At 41.9% G+C, this 22515-nt stretch overlaps 1 protein-coding gene across 1 annotated transcript in view; it reads left to right on the forward strand.

Moving 5' to 3' along the window:
- COL25A1 (collagen type XXV alpha 1 chain) overlaps window positions 1-22515 on the forward strand; it is a 405886-nt gene that overhangs the window by 222263 nt on the left and 161108 nt on the right. The window contains exons 15-17 of the mRNA XM_033960097.1: window positions 8166-8219; window positions 10797-10823; window positions 14121-14165. Coding sequence (XP_033815988.1) covers window positions 8166-8219; window positions 10797-10823; window positions 14121-14165 — 126 coding nt within the window. The remainder of the gene's footprint in view (window positions 1-8165; window positions 8220-10796; window positions 10824-14120; window positions 14166-22515) is intronic.

The raw sequence follows: 22515 nt of genomic DNA on the forward strand, positions 1-22515 counted from the left end.
ATCTCTGTCTTCTTCCCTGCCAGCATCTTCTCCCCACTCTCTCTTCCCCATTTCCTTTCAGCGTCTTTCTCCTCCCCATCTTCCTCATGTCCTGTCAGTGTCCTTCTCCCCCCTCTGTCTTCCACATGTGCTTTCAGTGTCCATCTCCCCCTCTGTCTTCCCCATGTCCTTTCAGCGTCCTTCATCCCCTCTGTCTTTTCCATGTCTTTCAGCGTCCTTCTCCCCCTCTGTCTTCCCCATGTCCTTTCAGAGTCCTTCTCCACCCCCCCGTCTTCCCCATGTCTTTTCAGCGTCCTTCTCCCCCTCTGTCTTCCCCATGTCCTTTCAGTGTTCTTCTTCCCCTCGTCTTCCCCATGTCTTTTCAGTGTCCTTCTCCCCCCGTCTTCCCCATGTGCTTTCAGCATCCTTCTCCACCCCTTTGTCTTCCCCATGTGCTTTCAGCATCCTTCTCCACCCCTTTGTCTACCTCATGTCCTTTCAGCGTCCTTCTCCCCCCCCCCCGTCTTCCCCATGTCCTTTCAGCGTCCTTCTCCAACCCTTTGTCTTCCCCATGTGCTTTCAGCGTCCTTCTCCCCCTCAGTTTTACCCATTTCCCTTAAGCGTCTTTTCCTCTCCACTCCACCTTTCCTCCCTTTCTTTCTCCCTGCCCCTTACTTTCTTTTACTTCATCTAATATACCATCAAGAAATTGGGCTCTCTTGAAACTCTAGTTCATACTAATAAAGGGTGTTAATTATAAGAGAATGTTTTTCTTCAGGCATTCATTATCAAGTTCTTTCGGTATGGAATACACTGCCGCAGGAATTAGACTGGAATATCATTTAAGTTTCCATAAGAAGCTAAAAACCTTTTTATTTCAGAAATTTATTTTGTGACAAGAAGTTATTAGAGAGGCTTTATTCTTTGGATCTTGAATTGCGTTTTGTATTTAACTATATGTTCTTCCCAGTTTGTTCTGGTCTTTAGTCTGTTGGCTGATTGTGAAATCGGATGTATCTGTGTGTGTGTGTGTGTGTGTGTATGTGTGTGTGTGTATGTATGCAAGTTCCAACATAACTCTGAAACGCATGGAGAGATTTCAACCAAACTTGGTATACATATGACTTACTATCTGGGAAAAAATACTGTGGGGGTGGGAAGGGATGACATGTAAAAATAATCGAAAATGACAGATATTAGTGTCTAATCCATAGTTTTTGGGCTCGCTGAGATGAATACTGACACTCCCCAAGCTAAGGTATCTGAATACTGAGGACCCAAGCTAAGGTATCTGAATACAAACTTATAACACCAAAGTGTTATAAGTTTGTATTTGTGGCTGTTATAGGCCAGCATGCAAGATATTTTTTACATGGAATGGTTAGGCTAGATGACTCCTGAGTTGAAAAGCCCTGCAATGAGATCTTACCTGTTCCATGTGGTGGTCTTCACTCCTGCACAGAAAGAAAGGAAATGAACAATTTCCTTAGAAAGGAAGAATAATATGATACTTCTGTGTATTCCAATTAACAGATATAAAATCATGCTTTGAGGAAAGAAGTGGTTGACTTAATTCTCATTTTACATTTTCTTTCCTTGCACTATATATGACATTTGGCGAATTTTCCTAGGTGTAATTTGAAACAGCATTCAGTTTCCCAGCTAGCTGTACTAGCTACAGTAGGTGTCAGTACAATTTAATTGAATTTAATCCAAACCGCTTGTCTCCTGTCCCTATAGACAATTTGCAGTAGGTGAATAAAGAACAAGATCCAAGCAAAACGTTATAGGAACGGAAAAATAAAATTGCCTGCCATTGTTTAGAATTATGCTGCTGTCAGATTTGAAAATGTAAAAGGGGTTGGTGTTCTTGTTGCTTGAGAAAATAGCATCACAGAGGGAATTTTTCTTAAAAAAAAAACAACAAACCAACCCCCACCCCCCCCAACTATTGCGGGGTAATTCTATAACCCTCCCTTTTATAAAACCGCAATAGCGTTTTTTTAGCGCAGTCCAGCGCGCTGAATACTCTGTGCTGCTCCCGACGCTCATAGAATTCCTATGAGCATCAGGAGCAGCGCAGAGCATTCATTGCACCGGCCTGCACTAAAAACCACTATCATGGTTAAAAAAAAAAAAAGGGGGGGTGTAAATTAGGCATTAACATTTTAGTTCGAAAACTTTAATGAGTTTTTAACAAAGTGAACAAATGATAGCAAAGATATGATACAACCTAGTTGTACTAGTAATGAAAACAATCATTCAGAGTCATAATTTCTAGAAATGATGCAACAGGTTGACTTACTATCATATACTGTACATGGTTGAGTCATATTATTATGACCATCTGCTAATATCCAGAATAACCGTCTCTTAGCATGGACGGCAGCCAGACACCATGAGAGTGGCTCAATATGATGCTGAGTGGTTGCTAGAGGTATCTGGAGCTATGCAGACTGCTTTGCATCCGACAGTTGCTGACAGGTGCGTAGTAGTGGATCCAGTCGTTGAACATGTCGATTGAGGTGGTCCTAAATGTGCTTGAATTGGATTAAGGTCTGGAGAATTCAAAGGCCAAGGATGTTGCTGGAAGTCATGGTCATGCTCTGTGAACCACTCACAAAAAGTTCTGGCATATGACATGTCGCATTGTCTTGCTGAACAATCCCATTGGCCAAAGGAAAGACCAGCAACAAGTACAAGTGTACTTGATGAGCAACGATAGAGAGATACTCATATTGGTTGAGAGTGCCTTCCAGAGGTATTAGAGGACCCAGACCATACCAAGAAATCATTCCCCAGACCAGAATGCTGCTGCCACCAGCTTATGTACATCCAATAATGGTTGATGGGTGTTTGTTCTCGGTAGTTTCTTGCCTGACACGCCAACAGCCCTGCTCCGCCCCCCTCCCGACACAGAGGTCCCGACTTTAAAAGACATCCTTCTTCCCAGCATAACTCGGCAGGGCAGCTCCACCGATACCAGAAGCTGCTCCATCGTGGGACTGACCCTCAGCCGCAGAGAGAGTACCTCAGGCCGCGTGGAAGTCCAGCTCCGCCACCCGAGGCCTCCTGCAGCTCAACTTTTATCTTTATTCCTATCAAATCTCTTCATAATTGTCAAGTTCCATTCTGACTTAGTCAACAATCCCTACCCAAGCCCGGCTAAGATTCTCCTGACTCTATACACTGTTTAAATCTGCTAAGGATCACCAGATTCCTTTCAACTGTTTATGCTCTGTTTCTCAATTGATTATACTTAATTGCTTAGTTTGCTAAAGATCCCCAGATTTTATTTATGCTCTATTACTCAATTGATTATATTTAATTGCTTTAGTTTGCTAAAGATCCCCAGATTTTATTTCAACTGCCTATCCCCTGCTTAGGTCCTCCAGATTCCTCCCTTCTGTTTTGTCCTTGCCTAATTACTAAGATCCACCTGATTCTATTCAACTGTTTTAGTCCTGCCCAATCGTCCCGCTCTCCTCAATTGCAAACCTCCGCCACTCTTGTCTCCCATCCCCTCAAAAGCCCTCCAAATCCCCACCATGAAATCTCACCTATGGATCCTTCTTCTCCTTATCTGCTCATCCTCCAATATCTCCCTCTGCCTGAACCCTCCCTCCCCTAACCTATTGAACCCCATCACTGTCAGTCCTATCTACCCTGGTGCCAAAATCCCCACGCTTTTGCGCACCAGAAGCTACCCCTCCAAAAAAAACCCCCGAAGAATCAATCGCGCCTCCCTAAAGCCCATTCACCCTGCCAACCCCCCCAACCCCACCTCAGACTCTCTCACCCCAGTACCATCTCTATACTGCAACGCCAGATCCGCATGCAACAAAACCCAAATTCTGAAGGATCTTCTTGAAGATCTCAATCCCGGTTTCTTATTCATCACCGAAACTTGGATCGCAAAAGACGACTTCTTCTCTCAAAATGAACTCTGCTCCCACGGTTATCAAGGCCTCTTTTCCCCCAGAATTAACCGGAAAGGAGGTGGTCTTGCACTCCTCCATAAATCATTCTTCGACGTCCAGCTTCTTCATAAGGGTAGCCAGGCTTCCCTAGAATACATGCTAGCCTCTGTCAATGATGAGCTCCACCCGTACCCACTAGGTATCTTGCTTTTATACCGCCCACCTTCATCCCCCTGGAACAAATCCTCTGACCTCATCCTTGAGACCATTACAAACGCCTTCCTCAGATTCCAAAGATTACTAATCATTGGGGATATTAATCTTCACTTAAACGATACTACCAACAAGGATGCATCTGATCTCATCAACTTCCTCACCTCTTTAGGCTTCCCCCCCCCCCCGGCTCCTTCCCCAACCCATGAAAAAGGACATGCGTTAGACATCATCAGCTTCATCGACCTCTCCGAACACAAAACTTCGATCGACGACACTCGCTGGGACCCCATCCCCTGGTCCGACCACTTCCTAGGGACTTTCTGCCTCCCCATCTTCATGTCCCACCTCGAACCCCCCCCCCCCTCATTCTCCCAATCCTATTACCTTCCGGAAAAAAATTGCGAGCGATTTGTTCTGGGCCAAATTCCTCAACCTAACTCCCGCCATCCACAACCCTCCAAACCCTGAATCCAACTGGCACAATTGGATCACCCTCTCTGAGACCACCTACCACTCCCTTGCCCCACTATCCACTAAAATGGTCTCCTACACCCGCAAGGCCCCCTGGTACCTTCCTCTCCATAGACAACTAAAGCAGAAATGTCGCACACTAGAAAGAAAATGGAAAAAATCCAAATCCCCCACGGATAGACAGTCCTGGAGGACTTCCATTAAGTTCTACAACACCGAATTAAAAAAATCAAGGAAGAACTACTACAGCAACAAAATCTGCAGCTCCAACAACCAAAGTAATACTTTGTTCAATATTTGGTGTTCCTTATCCTCTAAACACGATTCCTCCTCACTCCCCTCCTCTCCATCTGCTAACGATCTTGCAAAATTCTTCAATGAGAAAGTGACTACCTTACGATGCTCCTTTCCCCCAACCCCCGCCTACAACTCTCTGGTGCTCACTACCTCCACACCTAATCTAACCGAGGCCAACCATATCCCAGCCGATAGATCCTGGACCGCCTTTGAGCCCGTTTCCGACTCCCAAGTCTCTAAACTCTGCCTCAAGTTAAAATCTTGCAACCTTAGATCCTTTCCCCTCCTACTTATACGAGAACATTCCAGCTCAGGCCATCTCATCTCTCACCAAACTCTTAAACTCTGCCCTGCTCTCAGGCCTATTTTCGACAGAAATGGGACGCATCTCCTTATCCCCTCTCTTGAAAAAGGCTGATCTGGACCCCTCCACTCCTTCCAGCTATCGCCCAATAGCCAACATTCCTCTCCTGACCAAAATGCTGGAATCTATCATAGCCACCCAACTCTCATCCTATCTTGAGAGATTCTCCATTCTCCTTCCCTACCAACACGGATTCAGACCCAACTACAGCACTGAGTATCTCTTAGCCTCTTTGATCTCAAAGGTCCAACAACTCCATTCCTGCAACAAGTTCGCTGTCCTTCTTCAATTCGACCTCTCTGCAGCTTTCGACATTGTCCACCACGACATACTAATCCTCCAACTCTCCGAAATTGGCATAAATTCCACAGTCATAGATTGGTTCTCAAAATTCTTACGTTCCCGCTCCTATTCCGTTAACATGAATGGTACCTCATCCTCCCCTTGGAAACCACTCTGCGGAGTCCCCCAGGGTTCACCTCTATCCCCGATTCTTTTCAATGTTTATATGTCCTCCCTGAAACTCCTCCACCTTTCTACCTCTGAGACACTTTACACCTACGCCGACGACATCCTTGTCCTTCTCGAAACTGACTCTAACCTCACCAACCTCTCTGACAACATCTCAACTTGCATAACAAATCTCCAATCCTGGGCTCTCACCGTTCAAATGAAACTAAATGAGACCAAAACAAAACTTCTTTGGCTTGGCCCGAAATTGGATCAGCTACCCTCCCTCATCCCACTTCCCTCTGGCACCACTCTGCAGCTTGAACACTCTAGCAAAGTTCTGGGCATCATCATTGACTCTACATTGTCCTTTAACGAACACATCAACTCCCTAGTAAAAAAATGCTTTTTCAATCTTCATATGCTGAGGAAAGTCAGATCCTACTTCCACCAGAACATTTCGCTGTCCTTGTCCAGTCCATCATCCTTTCCAGACTGGATTACTGCAACTCCATCTATCTAAGCCTAACAAAGAAAAGCCTCACCAGACTTCAACAGATTCAGAACACCGCAGCTAAACTAATCTTTGCAAAAGGCAAATTCGACCATATCTCCCCTCTTCTGTCTAAGCTTCACTGGCTCCCAATCTTCCTCAGGGTTCGCTACAAATGCGCCTGTCTTACCTTCAAATCTCTTCACGGCATCCTTCCTCCCCTCTTTCCTCTATCTTGGCTCTCGAGTACTCATTCCACCAGATCCTCTCAGAAATTCAAACTATCCTTTCCTTCTCTAAATGGCATTTCCCACACAGGAAAACTTGGAACGTCCCTCCTCTTCAGGATCACCGAACTATGGAACAGCTTTACTGCCCATCTTCGGAGTTCGACCTCCCTACAACACTTCAGAAAACATCTGAAAACCTGGCTTCTCCAAAATGTAACTTCCCCCTCCCTCCCCCCCTCCCCTTCCTGTTTACCTAGCCCTCCTTCCTTCCATTGGAGCTCCTTTCTTTGCTTGTAATTCCTGTAAACCGTGTCGAGCTCCACTTCTGTGAAGATGACGCGGTATATAAACTTAAAGTTTAGTTTAGTTCAGTTTAACTTATAGTCCTATAGGAAACTAGCTCATTTCTCTGCTTATCTAAATCTTACAGTTCTAAATGTTACATGTACAGGAGGGTAGGGCACATCATGGCTCAAACTCTTATCTATTTAGCTTACAATGTGGTAAGGTAGGGACATACATTTTAGGCAGATGAGGTCAGTAGATTGTACACTGTTTTCAGCTATGTAGGCCAGAGCAATATTTTAAACAACAGTTAACCATTTCATGACCCTACACTATAAATTATGTACTTCCAGCATTTAGTTGCACACACTTATTCGGCCAGCTCTGTCGCTGATGTAAAGGCTTGGGCTAACTGTTAAGTGTATATCCAGTTGCACTAGTATTCTATGAAGGAAAGTAGATACCTATCTTACTTTATAGCAGTGGTTCTTAAACCTGTCCTGTCCATCAGGACCCAGAGACTTTTGTTTAGACAAACCATCAATGGCATCATTAATTTCAATATAACTTATATCCGAAGATAGCATGCCATAATCTGTATCTGATACCATGGGATGTTCCAACTCATCAAGAAAAAAGGATGCTGCATTACCCATTGTTTCAGATGCATTTACACTTACACTATGGCGACCTTCATTTCCAGACTCCGTCCATCAACTGTCAATGTAATGTAATGTAATTTATTTCTTATATACCGCTACATCCGTTAGGTTCTAAGCGGTTTACAGAAAATCTACATCAAGGAAGCACAGGCTTGGTTCCCGGCCCTTTTTGTCCTTCCCTTAAATGCTCTTCTTTTCTTTTACAATTGTATTTCATACCCTTCAACCTTACGTTTCCCGTTAGTCAAAATGTCCAAGTTTTAGTTTTGTTATTTGTGTTGGAATTTTTTATTCCTTAAATCTTTTATTATGATTCGCTTAGAAATCCTGATAAGCAACTTTATCAAATTTGAATAAAACTTGAAACTTGATGTATATAGTAATATTCACGGATACAATGAATTATTTCCAAATCTGTCTTACGTATATTTCCGCTATCATGTTTTATAGTATTATCAAGCAGTAATACGAGTATATGAATAACTGTGCCTCTTCTATCTTCTCCCTATTTCTGCCTCAAAATATGTATGTCTGTTATCTCACATGATCCAACAAGAAAAGGACTAGTCTGAAATGCTGAGGCATGGTTTCATCTCACTGGCCTTGTCCTTCTCTGCTTCCTTAGACCTTTACCCTTTCTCCCTGTCACTTTCATATTAGTTTATTGGTGTTCCTGTCACTTTTCAGATATATTAATGTAAACTGTATTGATTGTTGTGAGTGAAAGGCAATATATCAAGTACAAATAAACCTAAACTATGTGATCTTTTTCCACCATCTTTCTCTTTGGTATTTCAGGGTGAACCAGGCCCCCATGGTGCACCAGGCCAGGATGGAACACCAGGGCTTAAGGTGAGGAAAAAGATGTTACTTAACACCTGTGTGCTTGAATGCAATAAATATTACACAGTTGTTCCACTTTGTAGGACTGTAGGGTGTCAGCCATTTAAGGACTTTAAAATCTCCAGTGTCCCGCACATTTGCTAGGGTTGCCACTCTAAAGCATCAAAGCTGCATATGAATAACCTTGGCCACTTGTGGCCATCCAGCTATGTGCCATAGATTGCATACAAAAAAGAAAAGATTTTGTAATCGCACTGTTAGCAAGTTTTGCAGGACATCTCAATCATTCAGCCAAAAAGTCACATTGAAATCAAAAGCACAAAAACATTAAAAAAAACTGTGGAGAAAAACAGACCTCAATACACAGACTGCTGGGACAGGCAGTACCTAAGCAGTCTGTATCATCACTGGTCTGTAAAAAAACACTCCACACATACGTAAATATACTTTCTCATGCATCTTTAAGGCATTTATATAAAAAATGTAAATGTGCTTTCAATATCCAGATTCCACAGCAAAAAAAACTAGAATGGTGATGACTACAGCTGAGTAGATAGATACTCAATTCAAATTTTCAAACAGAGTGTGAAATAACACTTATCTAGAGCTTATGTATCCGTGATGAGGAACTCCTTTCCTTCTCCTTATTAGCCATGTATTAGTTCTCCCGACAGAGGGTACTTCTGTTTCACAAATCCAACGATGCTACATCAGGGGTTGATGACATTTTTTTTTGTATATATCACATATCTGTGCTCGCAAAAAGCTTCCAAGCAACTGGAACATCAGTCCGACTAACAAACATGGCCCAGTCAAACTGAGTGTTTATTTTTGCACCCTTTGGGGGCCTAGAAACCTTTGGGTTTTTATTGGACCTTCTAACGCTTCTTTTATTTGTGAGTATTTGGAACACCCCTACTTTTGCCTTTTTCTATAACTCTTAAAGGCCACAAACGGTTCTTTATCAGCAAATCAGGGTATTGCCCAAAGTGTATAGCAGCCAAAGATAGGTCCGCTGTTTACATGGCCTGATTTGGCAGCTAAACTTGGCTGTTCAGTGCTCAGTTTTGATGGTTATCACTTGATATTGCTGGCTAAGTTTTAGATGTTCACTGCAAATGTTCAGTGGAGACCGACAGCTATCTCCTGCTGAATATTGATGGATAGCTGAGTAACTGCTATTTAACCAGCCAGGAGCCATTCCTGGGCAGTTATATAGCCCTGAATATTGGGTGGATTGGTGTTATAAAGGCTTTTAACTTTACTCAGGCTTTTGATTTTTTTTTCTCTGCTGCTCCTTTGCACCTTATATTGATATCTGCTGCTGTTTTCACCTTCCTTGGCAACTCACTTATGATCTGTCTTTTTCTCCTAAAACACCTATTGCTATGAATGAAATATATCTACTGTTATCCTGTGCTCTAAACGTTGTCTGTACTGTATAACATTAACTTTATTTTACTGACCTTTAAACATACACATCCAGGTGGGAGGGAGGGGGGAGGGGTTTGCATTGGAATTGATTCAGGGATTTTTTTTAGGTAGTTTCTTGTGGGTATTTATTTTCTTGATTACTAGGTAGGAAGGTGGGGAAAATAATTGCTTATTAATATCTGTAAGTTTATTGTGCTTTTCTTGTAATATTATATGTACATGAATTATTTGCATGCAAAATTGTAGTTTGAAAATTTAATAAAGATTAAAAAAAAACCAAAAAGAAACTGCAGAGAAAAATGTACAAGGTTCGGAAACTTTTATTTAAGACAATAAAATGTTGTTTTCCAAAGGTTGATTCTCATTTGCATGAAGACCAGACCCAACGGTCCGTGTTTCGAAGAAACACCTCTTCCTCAAGGGTCCGAGATGTTCAGAGCTTCACTAGTGGAGAACCGTATGGAATACAACGGTTTTGTATAAAATTTGTGGGTGATAGGCGACGTGAGGCTCCTGTCGGACTGCTGCTCAGTGTGTACAATGGATGCATCCGTGTACATTTTTCTCTGCAGTTTCTTTTTGGTTTTGTTGCTCTACTTTCACTGCCGACGTTGGATTTTTCTTTGTTTTGCCTTGTGTACTGTATAACATTTTTTTTTTTTTTTTCAAAATTTCTATACCTTTTTTTTTACAAAAACGGTTTACAAGGAGTTACATACATAAAATATTGAAAATCTATACAAGGTAAAAAAAAAAAAAAAAGCAGACAAATCAGTCTTACAAAAAATCAATTGCTCAAAGAAATGCATCTACAAATAGCTGAGTCTTTAACATTTTCCTAAATGAATTCCTCTGTCCACATTTTCGAATCTAGCCAACAAGGCCATTCCATAGCTTGACTCCTGCACATGTGAAAGTCATGGCATTTGTTTCCACATATTTAGGGTTAGCCTTTGTTTTCAGCAATATGGCACTTTCGGAATGCAGGGATCTTTGTGGTTGATAACGGGACATCATATTCTTAAAAATTTCAGGCATCATACCATATAGAAATTGATGACATAACATAATTGCTTCATATTATATTATAGAAAATTTCTCTGCCATTGCCCGGTCTTATAATAGAATATTTGTTCATTCTTCTTTGATTAGGGTGACATTGGAGAACCTGGTGAAAAGGTGCGGTGATTTTCATTTACTGTTTATCTATCTCAATGGCAAGGCATGATGCTCTGTATACAGTAGGTAACACAGACAGCACTACAGGAGGTAGCTTTCTGTTGGGCATGTTGAAAACTAGTTCACTGAGAGGTCCTTTTTCACACTAAGACAAGGTCTCTGCCTACTTGTTGTTCATTCTTTTTGCACAAAGTTTCAAAGAGAAAGTGCACATGTATTTTACCTGTGGGACTTGCTGCAGCAGTGTAGAATTTTGTTATGGAATGAAATGGCTCCTCTTTCACCAGACCCATAGGGCCTGATTCTATAACTCCTAGGCACCGCTCAGCATGGTTGTCAATCAACCACTAGGCACCATTTGCAGAATCACACCTGGCAGCGCCTAACTCAACTTAGACATCAGTAGACATCCTGTTAGGCACCTAAGTCATACCATGTCTATTCTCCGCCCCTAACCATGCCCACTTTTGAGGTAGGTGCCGGTAGGTGCCTCGACTTAGGTGTCGTTAGTTGTCATGTTGAATTCTATGTGCAACTTTAATTAATTGTGTGGGGGATTTTTTTTATTAGATTTTAATGGTGTGGTCAGTTATTGTGCCAATGAAATTAATCTAAAAAATTTAGTTGCATGTGCACCTAACCTAGGCACTGTTTATAGCAGTGTTTTTCAACCGCTGTTCCGCGGCACACTAGTGTGCTGCGAGATGTTGCCTGGTGTGCCGTACGGTCAGGGCCGCCATCAGGGCAGTACCACCAGTCCTGCATTCAGGGGCCCGAAGCTGACAGGGGGCCCGGGCTCCCCCAGGGTCCTAGGCCACAGTCTAGGGAGAGGGGCGGTCCGCCCCACGTGGACAGGAGAGAGCTGGACGGGGGACCCGCGGAGTTCAATACATCTCGAGCCGCGAGGCTCGTCTTCTGTTCCTGCCTGCCCTGCAGCTAACATATAGCCGATCGCAAGCGTTCCCCAATGTCAGCGCTGACGTCGGAGGGAGGGCTTAAGCAAAGCCTGCCCTCCGACGTCAGCGCTGACGTCGGAGAATACTTCCGTTCGGCTATTTGTGCGCGGCAGGGCAGGCAGGAAGCAGAAGACAAGCCTCGCGGCTTGAGCTTCGTTTTGCTGAGAAAGTTGCAAAGATGGGCTGGGAGGCAAACACGGAACACAAAAGGGGGGAGGGAGTGCGTTTTGGACACAAGGCATGAACTTGAGAGAGAGGAAGGGAGGGAAAGAGATGCTGAGGTGGGGGAGGGAATGGGTTTTTGGACACAGAAGGCATGGACTTGGGAGAGAGGAAGGGAGGGAAAGAGATGCTGAGGTGGGGGAGGGAATGCGTTTTTGGACACAGAAGAAATGGACTTGGGAGAGAGGAAGGGAGGGAAAGAGATGCTGAGGTGGGGGAGGGAATGAGTGTTTGGACACAGAAGGCATGGACTTTGGAGAGAGTAAGGGAGGGAAAGAGATGGTTGTGTACACGGGGAATAGAAGAAAGGAGAATTTTTGGTCATAGGGAGGGAGTGAGGTACAGATAGTGCATACCAGGGTGGGGGGGGCTAGCCTAGAACGTCCTCTCCGACGTTAGAATTGACAACGGGTGGCGAGAGTTGGTCGGCCCCGCGGGGAAGAGAAGCAGGGAGAACTTGGCGCCGGCCTGTTCCCGATGGCGGCGGTGGCACTCAAGTGAATTACTTTATATATAGTCAATATAGGCACAGAGTTAAATTTTTTAACATTTTCTAATGGTGGTGTGCCTCGTGATTTTTTTCATGAAACAAGTGTGCCTTTGCCCAAAAAAGGTTGAAAAACACTGGTTTATAGAATTCCCCCAAAGTGATTTATAATGAAAAACATCAACATTAATTAGTAATGCAAAGAAAGAAATTTCATCCTATCACATTCTGTTCCCCCATTCAATCCCCAATTAACAATTTACATTCTCCCCATTCCTTTTCCAATATAGTAACCATGTCATAATCATCCCATCAACCCCTCCAAACACACAAAAAATAACTAATTTATAATCCCAAACTATAGTCCACAATAAATTCTAGCTGCCAACTCAAACTTTTTGCTTCTTTATTTAGTGGATGTAAATTTCAAAGGAAAACTATTTTGTCTGTAAGCTACTCGTGTATAGGTGTGGTTTATGTATTTTAAATAAATAAAAATAAAGCAATACATGTAGACTTTCAAATACAATCTACATATATTATTTCCAGTCCTACGCTAAAAAGCATCCCCATACCATATCACCATGTAATTTTGTGTATGAAAGAAGAACGGATAGTGGGTCGAGCATGTAGGTGGGAATTCTATAAATGGTGTCTAAAGTTAGACATGAAATAACTTAACTATGTGGGACCCATAACCCACAAAGTTAAGTTATTTCACAAGACCTTTTTTATTATCGAAATTGCAAAAACAAAACAAGGAAAAAGTTAAGTTGATGTGGGCGAAAATTACATTTGTGCCCTGAAATGGCAGAAGAGAATAAATTCAAACCTTTCTCTCTGGGTTTCTGAGCACACACTATATTACCTGTCATACCCCCCATCCCTTTTTATTACAAAGCTGCATTAGGCTTTTTTATCACCAGCCGCGGCAGTATTAGCTTCATTGTTCATAGGAATTCTATAAGTGTTGGAGCTAATACCACCGCGGCCGGTGATATAAAAGCCTAATGTGGCTCCATAAAAAGGGGGGGGGGAGGGAGGCGGATAATTTGCAAAAGGTTTGAGAAGATTGGTTACAAATCCAATTTTTACTATAGGGGTTCACACTAAAGTCCTCTTATGAGCCACTGCAAAATTTGATTGCGTCTTTGGCTTTGTTCAAAATCCTGTTAAGAAGTAATCTCACGAGAAAATACATTTTTAAAAGGTCAATTTCCTAGTATATCAATCATTTTGCATGTACAATATTTTTAGATCTGCTAAATACAGCTATAATTCATTTTAAAAACACTCATTTAGGTCAATGTAATTAATTGGTAGTGATAGTTTTGTGTAGTAATATGTGTTTGGGCCAAACTTGACTCTAAGCACTATTCTATAAACAGTGTGCAACTTGGAGAGTTATGTATAAAGCAGCGATCCACATGGATTTTGGGGGGGTACCGTTTTTTGAGAACCATTTACTGAATCTAGTCCGCTATTCTTACTTTAGCACAGATCCAGGCTGCCAAAACCCTTGCTAGCTGTTTGTTGCTTATGATCTTGTGCCAGCTGAACTTGATAATTCCTGTTTCTAGCACTTCTGAAACATCTGAGGATCCTCGCTTTATTTATTTATTTTTTTTACAGGGAGATTTCGGAGACAGCGGGCCCAAAGGTGAACTGGGAGCAAAGGTACATAAAAGTATTAATGGCGACAGAGGAAATTAAGGGACCAGCTCAGGGGTGGTGCTTCAGCACTGCGCATTGTGGTGGAGGTGACTTACATTTGGGATTTGCGGGCCCCATGAAACTGATTAGGGGGGTTTTGTGGATGCCACGTGTTGGACCGCAGAATAAATGGAACGGATGATTCCATGGACCTCCAACATCCACTAACTTGCTGAGTAGCTTAGGCAGAGGGCCCAGATATTGTGGGTCAATAAGTAGAGGAATCGAGACCAAATCTCATCCCGCAGAATGAAAGGTGGAGCATTTGTTTCCAGAGACATGCATTTAACAACACGTAAATCAGTATGTTCAAAAGAACTTCACTATGGGGTCCTTTTAGTAAGATGTGCTAATTGATTTAGTGCACGCTAAATGCTAAGGCACCCGTAGAATATAATGGGTGTCATAGCATTTAGCGTGCTCTAAACTGGTTATTGCGCCTTAGTAAAAGGACCCCTATATGCACAAACACATCATTCTTTATGTCTCCCTTGCAGTGTCTCATCTGACATAAATTTAAGATTGCATTATGTAATTGGGAAGCCAAAACTGAAAAGAGCAACTTAACTAAGGTCCTGGTAGTAGAAAGGCCCTGATTCTATAAACAGCGCCTGGACTAGTAAACTGATAGTCCAGAAGAGCAAACCTGACACGCAATACTAAGGGCTCCTTTTGCTAAGGTGCGCTAGCGTTTTTAGCGCGTGAGGCATTGCCGCATGCGTTAACCCCGCGCTATGCGCCAAGAACTAACGCCAGCTCAATGCTGGCGTTAGCATCTAGCGCGCACGCCAAAACCGCTAGCGCAGCTTAGTAAAAGGAGCCCTAAGAATTTTTTAATGGTGTCCAATAGGATACTGGGACCCAATGCTCTTTCATTACTAGCGGAGTAACGTGATCATGTTTTCTAGCACCAAAAAGCAGTTTTGCAGATGTATTTTGGATTAACTGCAGCCTCCTAATAGATGAAAGTTTTTGTTCCCTGAAGTATCGAATTATAGTCATCCAAATGTGAAAATACTAACGAATGAAGAAGATGAGCTGTACAGAAATCCAAAACGGAACAGATGCTGCTCAATTGTTTTAGTATAAATATGTTAGGGGGGGAGGGGTTCTGAAGGCTAAAATATGCTGATCAAATGTCAAGAATCTAAAATTACTCCTAAAACTTTTATAGAATCCTGAAATGGAATTGAGACCCCATTTAGCAAAAGAGAATATGAATTTGATGCTGAATCAAACCTAGGAAACAGCAATGGCAGATTTAGATGGATTTAGATATTTCCTTTTAGACATGAGACTAAGCAGACAGTTTGGGCCACATGACAAACAGATGTGTTGACTTGCACAAAAGGTAACAGGATGTTGACTCAGGGTATGCTGCATAACATAACATAATAGCAAATTTCTAGACTGCATAACCATAAGTTCAATGCGGTTAACAAAAGATTATGCTATGAGAAAATACAGGAATAATGTGATTACAGAAATCTAATTGATCACAAATTTGTAAAAAAAAAAAAAAAAAAAAGTCTTCAAAAGTTTTCTATAATTTTCATAAGAGGTGGATCTAATCAATAATGGATGAAAATCTATATCATAATAAGCTGCTTGGTAAGCAAGACAATGCCCATGATGTTTCTTACTTTTACAACAAAGAAAAATGGGGAGACCCAATGATCCACAGTGAAAACAATCCACCGATGAAAACAAAAACTGTGGATACAGATGTTCTGGAGATAATTTATTAAACACTGACATTTAAAACCATAAAAATTCAATTAAAAAAGTACAATGATAAAAAATACTGTCCGGTTGGATTTTTATCACAGTATTTTTTATCATTGTACTTTTTTAATTTAATTTTTATGGTTTTATATGTCAGTGTTTAATAAATTATCTCCAGAACATCTGTATCCACAGTTTTTGTTCTTACTTTTACAACCCTTAGCTGAAGGAAACTTAAATAGGGCATGAGATTTTCTACTATTCTTGTGTACCACGATAACAAATCTGTCAACAAGATATAATGGGGCAACACCTAAAGCAACTTTAGAGTATAAGCATCCCAAATTAAAGATCAACCTGGCCTCTACCGAAAGCCAATGCAACTCAAAATAATAGGGGGTAACATGGTCATATTTCCTCAGACCATAAATCATTCTTACTGCTGTATTTTGAACCAGGGTCAATCTAGCCAAGTTTTTCATGGTACTTGTCAAATATACAATGTTACAATAATCCTGTATACTCAGTATAATCAGGATGAATTTAGCAGTATATCCACAGCTCGGGCAGTTGACTTACTGGCAGAGGTTTTGGGATGAGTCTATAGGATTGCTGGGTTATATGTCAAGATGCGTTTATTTGGGGAGGAGGAGGGGTAAGGAAATGTGTAGGATAGTTATCCAAGATGGTTCATAGTCAGTGGCGCGCAAGACGCCAGCGCGCTGACAATCCAGCGCCGACAATTCGGCAAGACAGAAGCGCGCGGGGGAAAAGTAATTTTTAAAGAGCTCTGACGGGGGGGGGGGGGGTTGGGGTGGTACCCCCCCTTTATTGGTTAGTGTTCGCGCTGCTGTTGGGGTTGGAAACCTCCATTATAGCATAAATGGAACTTTTTCTGATTTTTTTCGGGAAAAGTTCCATTTTCTCTATAATGTGGGGGGTTTCACCCCCACACCCACCACAACGGCAGCGTGAACACTAACCAATAAAGTGGGGGGTTGCCACCCCAAACCCCCAGTCGGAGCTGTTTAAAAATTATTTTTTCCCCTGCGCGCTTCTGTCTTGCGCCGAACTGTCGGCGCGCTGGCATCTGGCGTACGATTATCCCTTCACCATCCAAGACACTGGCACTACAAGGGACCCCTTTAGCAAAACTGAGGAAGAGTTGTTATTTATTATTGTTATTTATTCTTTAATTTATTTATTTTTAGAATTTCTATACCGTCTAGCCCTGGGCAGTTTACATGAGATCAAACATACATACATAATGCTTAGTCTACAGTAAGCTTGTAAACCAGTATCGCCTACCTCTGGAGGGTCTGGTGGATGCATCTGCTGTTCTTGGCTGCTGCGAGATCAGGATTTCATAATGATCTGAGATTAAGATCTCAACACATATGCATTGTATGTCTTTGCAAATAAGTGCTGATCCCTGCGGTCAAAGTCATGAAAATCTATTTATTTGTTTGCCTGTATTTTTAAAAATGTAAGGCGCAGTGGTTAAAGCTACAGCCTCAGCACCCTGGGGTTGTGGGTTCAAACCCACGCTGCTCCTTGTGACCCTGGGCAAGTGATTTAATCCCCCCGTTGCCCCAGGTACATTAGATAGATTGTGAGCCCGCCGGGACAGACAGGGAAAAATGCTCATGTACCTAAATAAACTCATGTAAACCGTTCTGAGCTTTCCTGGGAGAACAGTATAGAAAATGGAATAAATAAATCAATCATAATGGCTCCTGTCAGACAAGAATGGGAAGAAGTGTTACTATCCTGCCATTGCTGTATAAGGTGACGTCTTATCCAAGCCATTCACAAAATGAATGTTATAAGAGAGGGGGAGGGAAAGAGTTAAATGTGGGTTCCCTTGGATCCTCTTTTTTAGCTTTTTTTCACTTAGACATTTCCTGGGCAATATTCAAAGTTTTTAAAAATCCTGCTTCAGTGTGATAGGCCCAACACTCTGAAACAGCTTACCTTTGAATATATGTTTGGAAACTTCATTTTAAAAACTTTAAGGCATTTTTAAAAACCTTTTCACTCAAGATTTTTCTAAAAAATTAAAGCTTCCATTAAGCCTTTTTGGTTCACTTTCCCCTTTCTGTCCTGAGCCTGAAAGTTTTTTTCAGTCAGTGGCATAGCGAGGGTGAGAGGCGCCAGGAGCAATGGCGCCCCTGCCCCGACCTCTTCTCTGCCCCCCACCTCCACAAACTCCTTCCCCACCCCCTCCTGCCATGAATGCACTAATTCCCTTCCCCCATACCTCTGCAACATTCCTGGCACAAGCATAAACCCCAACCTGTTGTCAGCTCTTCCCCTGAGAATAATAATAATTTTAATAATTTTATTTCTTATATACCGCTATACCAGAAGTTCAAAGCGGTTTACAGCAGAGAAAACATACAGTCAGAGATTGAGATACAAGTTAAACAAAACAATCATTCTGATACAGGATAGAAACAAGCAGTTTGATACAAGGGAAAAAAAACGTTCAGACTGAAATACAATTACAGTTGAAAGAGTACATCGGTTAGATCTAGAATCTGAAAGTTGGACCACTTCCTGGGTGCAGTTCCAGGAAGTGACATCAGAGGAAGAGCCAACACTGGTGTGACTGCAGGTTGGGGAGTAGCTGCTCAAGCCAGGAACATTACAGAGATATGGGGGAAGGGAAGTGGCGTGCACACGTGGCAGTGGGGGAGGGGGGGGAGGAGGGAAGGAGCAGGGGGTAGAGAGGAAGACAGGTGCCTGCACTCTCATCAAGACAGCGCCTGGGGCGGACTGACCCCCCCCCCTTTACTACGCCACTATTTACAGTACAAACATTTTTGAATATGCAAAAATTGCTGGGTGGTTGCACTAAAAAGTCTGTAACTTTGCCATGTTTAAAGATAATCTCATTTCACTTGGCAAATAAATGTAGATGGTAATGACAAATAAAGCTGTAAAATTTCACCCAGAAATTCTAAGCAATTGCTGAGAGAAAAAACAAAAAACTCTATAGGATTACTTTTTTCTGCCTCATCCTGCTTTTATTACAGTAAGATACCCATACAGAGGCACCAAAGCCAATTCTCCATATATGCTCAGAAAATCTTTTTCTTAATTCATTATGAGCTGTAAGAGAGTACCTTTTTCCTGATGCCATTAGATGATATTTCCTACTTGTGTGTCTAATTTATCTTGCTGCCTATAGAGAACTCCTGTTACAGATAAGCAACTTTCTTCTGTATAAAATTGATATTTGCTTTCCTATATTTTTGCATTAGACTTGTCATTCCTAGCACTTCTGAGAGGGCTCTCAGTCTGCACATTAGATTATTATTATATTACACTGTATAACATATTTTTTTTTTCCTACACAGTCACAAATGCCCTTTAAAGTGGCAAAAAATGACACCACTAAAGCTCCTATGCGCTGGAATTGTACCTATACAGGTGCTTTAGGCCAATGAATGCCACTATGGGCATGACTGACGCCAGAAGTGTCCTTAAGAGGCCTAAAGCACCTAGGCGCGATTCATAGCATTGATAAGCACCGGAAATGTAAGCCCAGAAACTTTGACCTATGTTTCCGGAACCTATCTTTCATGGAGGCGCAATTCTCTATAGGGCGCCGTTGCAAATTTTATATGTGTTTGATCAAATTTTAAATGAAACTTGGATTAAACCTGAGAATTCAATCCTGGTCCCTGGACATGACCAAACATTGAATTTCCAGGTTTCCAAAACTGGCTAACACAATTGGTTTAGTGCAGTGGTCTCAAACTCGCAGCCCGGGAATCACATGCAGCCCTTCAGGTACTATTTTGAGGCCCTCGGTAATCACAAAAGTAAAATAAAAGAGTCTCTTGATCATATGTCTTTTTAGCTATAAATGACAATATTATTATTAAGACTTAGCCAAAAGGAAAGATTTATAAACTATAAAGAGTTTACCTCATGCAAAACTGTCATTTCTTTAATAAAACATTAACTATTTTTTTCTGAGGCCCTCCAAGTACCTATAAATCCAAAATGTGGCCCTGCAAAGGGTTTGAGTTTGAGACTACTGGCTTAGCTGTAACCATGTCATCCTGTTTGTCTTTGGGAAGCAGAGCTGAGATTGTGATGTCATAATGCCTCATTCCACCAATAAGAGCCAGCCTCATCAGTGATGTCACAATGGCTTGATTGTCCTGTTCTCCCCTCTGCCCTCCAACCCAGCCAGCAGATTAACCATTCCCCTTAACTCAGTAGTCTCAAACTCACGGCCCGCCAGGTACTATTTTGAGGCCCTCGGTTTGTTTATCATAATCACAAAAGTAAAATAAAACAGTTTCTTGATCATATAGGTCTCTTTAGTTATAAATGACAATATTATTGTTAAGACTTAGTCAAAAGGAAAGATTTATAAACTATAAAGAGTTTACCTCATGCAAAACTGTCATTTCTTTAATAAAACATTAACTATTTTTTTCTGAGGCCCTCCAAGTACCTACAAATCCAAAATGTGGCCCTGCAAAGGGTTTGAGTTTGAGATCACTGGTTTAGTGCGATATTCAGCACTTAGGTGTAAAGTATGTTTACTAAAGGGCTTTAGGAATTGCAGTTAACACATGTTAACTACAAATCTAACGCTATTCTTTTTGTTGAGGGGAGAAATGTTTTATGCAGGTCATGTGCTAATGCAGCCTAATGGGTAGTGCAGTGAGCTGAGATCTACAGAAAGACACGGAGACAAATTTTTCTCCATCCCCGCAGGAACTCAATTTCCCATCCCCCGTAAGTTTAGTCGCTGTCCCTGCCCCATTCCTGTAAGCTCTGCCGTAACCGCACAAGCCTCAAACACTTATGATTTTTAAATGTTTGAGGCTTGTGCAGATGAGGACAGATGCTTGAAGGAATGGGGCAGGGACAGGAAAATGAATTCCTGTTGGGACAGGGAAAAATTTGTCCCCGTGTCATTCTATGAGATCCTGGGGAACTGGGTTAAGTTTCCACTTCGGCAACTTGTGACTCTTGGCAAGTCACTTAACTAGGGTTATCATATGGCTCCAGGAAAAGAAGGACGGATTGAGACATCAAAAGCAATGGAAGTAAGGTGGACAGATAGAGGCATCTGGGTTGTATTTCCATTGAAAGCAATGGAAGTAAAACTCAGATGTCTCAATCCATCCCCCTTTTTCTGGAGCCATATGGTGACTGAAAATTAGCAGTTAGCCCAGAACGGGTGATTTAACCTGCTGTTTCTGGCTGGTTAAATCACTTTGACCCCCCCCCCCTAATATTTTATATCGTAAGCATTTTTTGTTTTGTATGGGCCACTCTTAGAGCTGCAGGCTCAGCGGTGGGATTGCATGGAAAATTGTAGGATCACATAATAAAACTACATGCGCTAGCACTATTTGCTCAAAATCCGATGTGCATGCAGTTATCAAGTTTCAAGTTTTATTAGAGCATTTGATTAATCGCCTATTAAAATTACTAAGCGATGTACAAAATCCAATAAAGAATAAAAAAGAGGCTAACATTTAACAATATGGTTACATATAATACAAACATGAGTCGGGAGGAAGAAAGTTAAAAGTTACAATCTTAAATTTTTGGAAAAAAACAAAAGGTAAGGGGTATTTAATCCATAATACTGTTAAGAGCTTCTCCAGAAAGTATAAAAGTTTCAAATATTAAAAGCATCGTTAAATAAATAATGCCACATGTGTCCCACTGCCTTGCTCTACCAGCCATGAACACTATGAGTGGAGAGGCCTCCATTTAGCCAGCAACAGGTAGTACATGGGCTGATGCACTTCCAATAGGTCCATAGAACAGGTATCTTATGAAAATTTGAACCCTGGACATACATTATAATAACTGCTGAACATAGAAAGCTACATTTTATAGGAACTAAACTAACTGACATTTTATCTATATATATAAAATCGGAGGTATGTATGTGTGTATGTATGTGTGTGTGTGTGTGTATGTGCCGTGATCACGCAAAAACGGCTTGACCGATTTGAACGAAACTTGGTATGCAGATCCCTCACAACCTGGGGTGATATGTTCTGGGGGTCTCGCGGCCTACCTGCACACGTGGGCGGAACTACAAACAGAACATCAGATTTCACCCATTCATGTCAATGGAAAAAATGTAAAAAGCTGCCATTCTCACAGTAATTCAAAACTGGCTTGATCGATTTGAACGAAACTTGGTATGCCGATCCCTCACTACCTGGTGTGATAAGTTCTGGGGGTCTTTCGGCCCACCTGCACACGTGGGCGGAGCTACAAACAGAAAATCAGATTTCACCCATTCATGTCAATGGAAAAAATGTAAAAAGCTGCCATTCCCACAGTAATTCCAACTACCTGGGGTGATATGTTCTGGGGGTCTCGCGGCCCACCTGTACACGTGGGCAGAGCTACAAACAGAACATCATATTTCACCCATTCATGTCAATGGAAAAAATGTAAAAAGCTGCCATTCTCACAGTATTTAAAAAACTGCTTGACCGATTTGAACGAAACTTGGTATGCAGATCCCTCACTACCTGGGGTGATATGTTCTGGGGGTCTCGCGGCCCACCTGCACACGTGGGCGGAGCTACAA

The sequence above is a fragment of the Geotrypetes seraphini genome, chromosome 1 (genome assembly GCF_902459505.1).
Source record: "Geotrypetes seraphini chromosome 1, aGeoSer1.1, whole genome shotgun sequence".
In the NCBI taxonomy this organism is placed as follows: domain Eukaryota; kingdom Metazoa; phylum Chordata; class Amphibia; order Gymnophiona; family Dermophiidae; genus Geotrypetes; species Geotrypetes seraphini.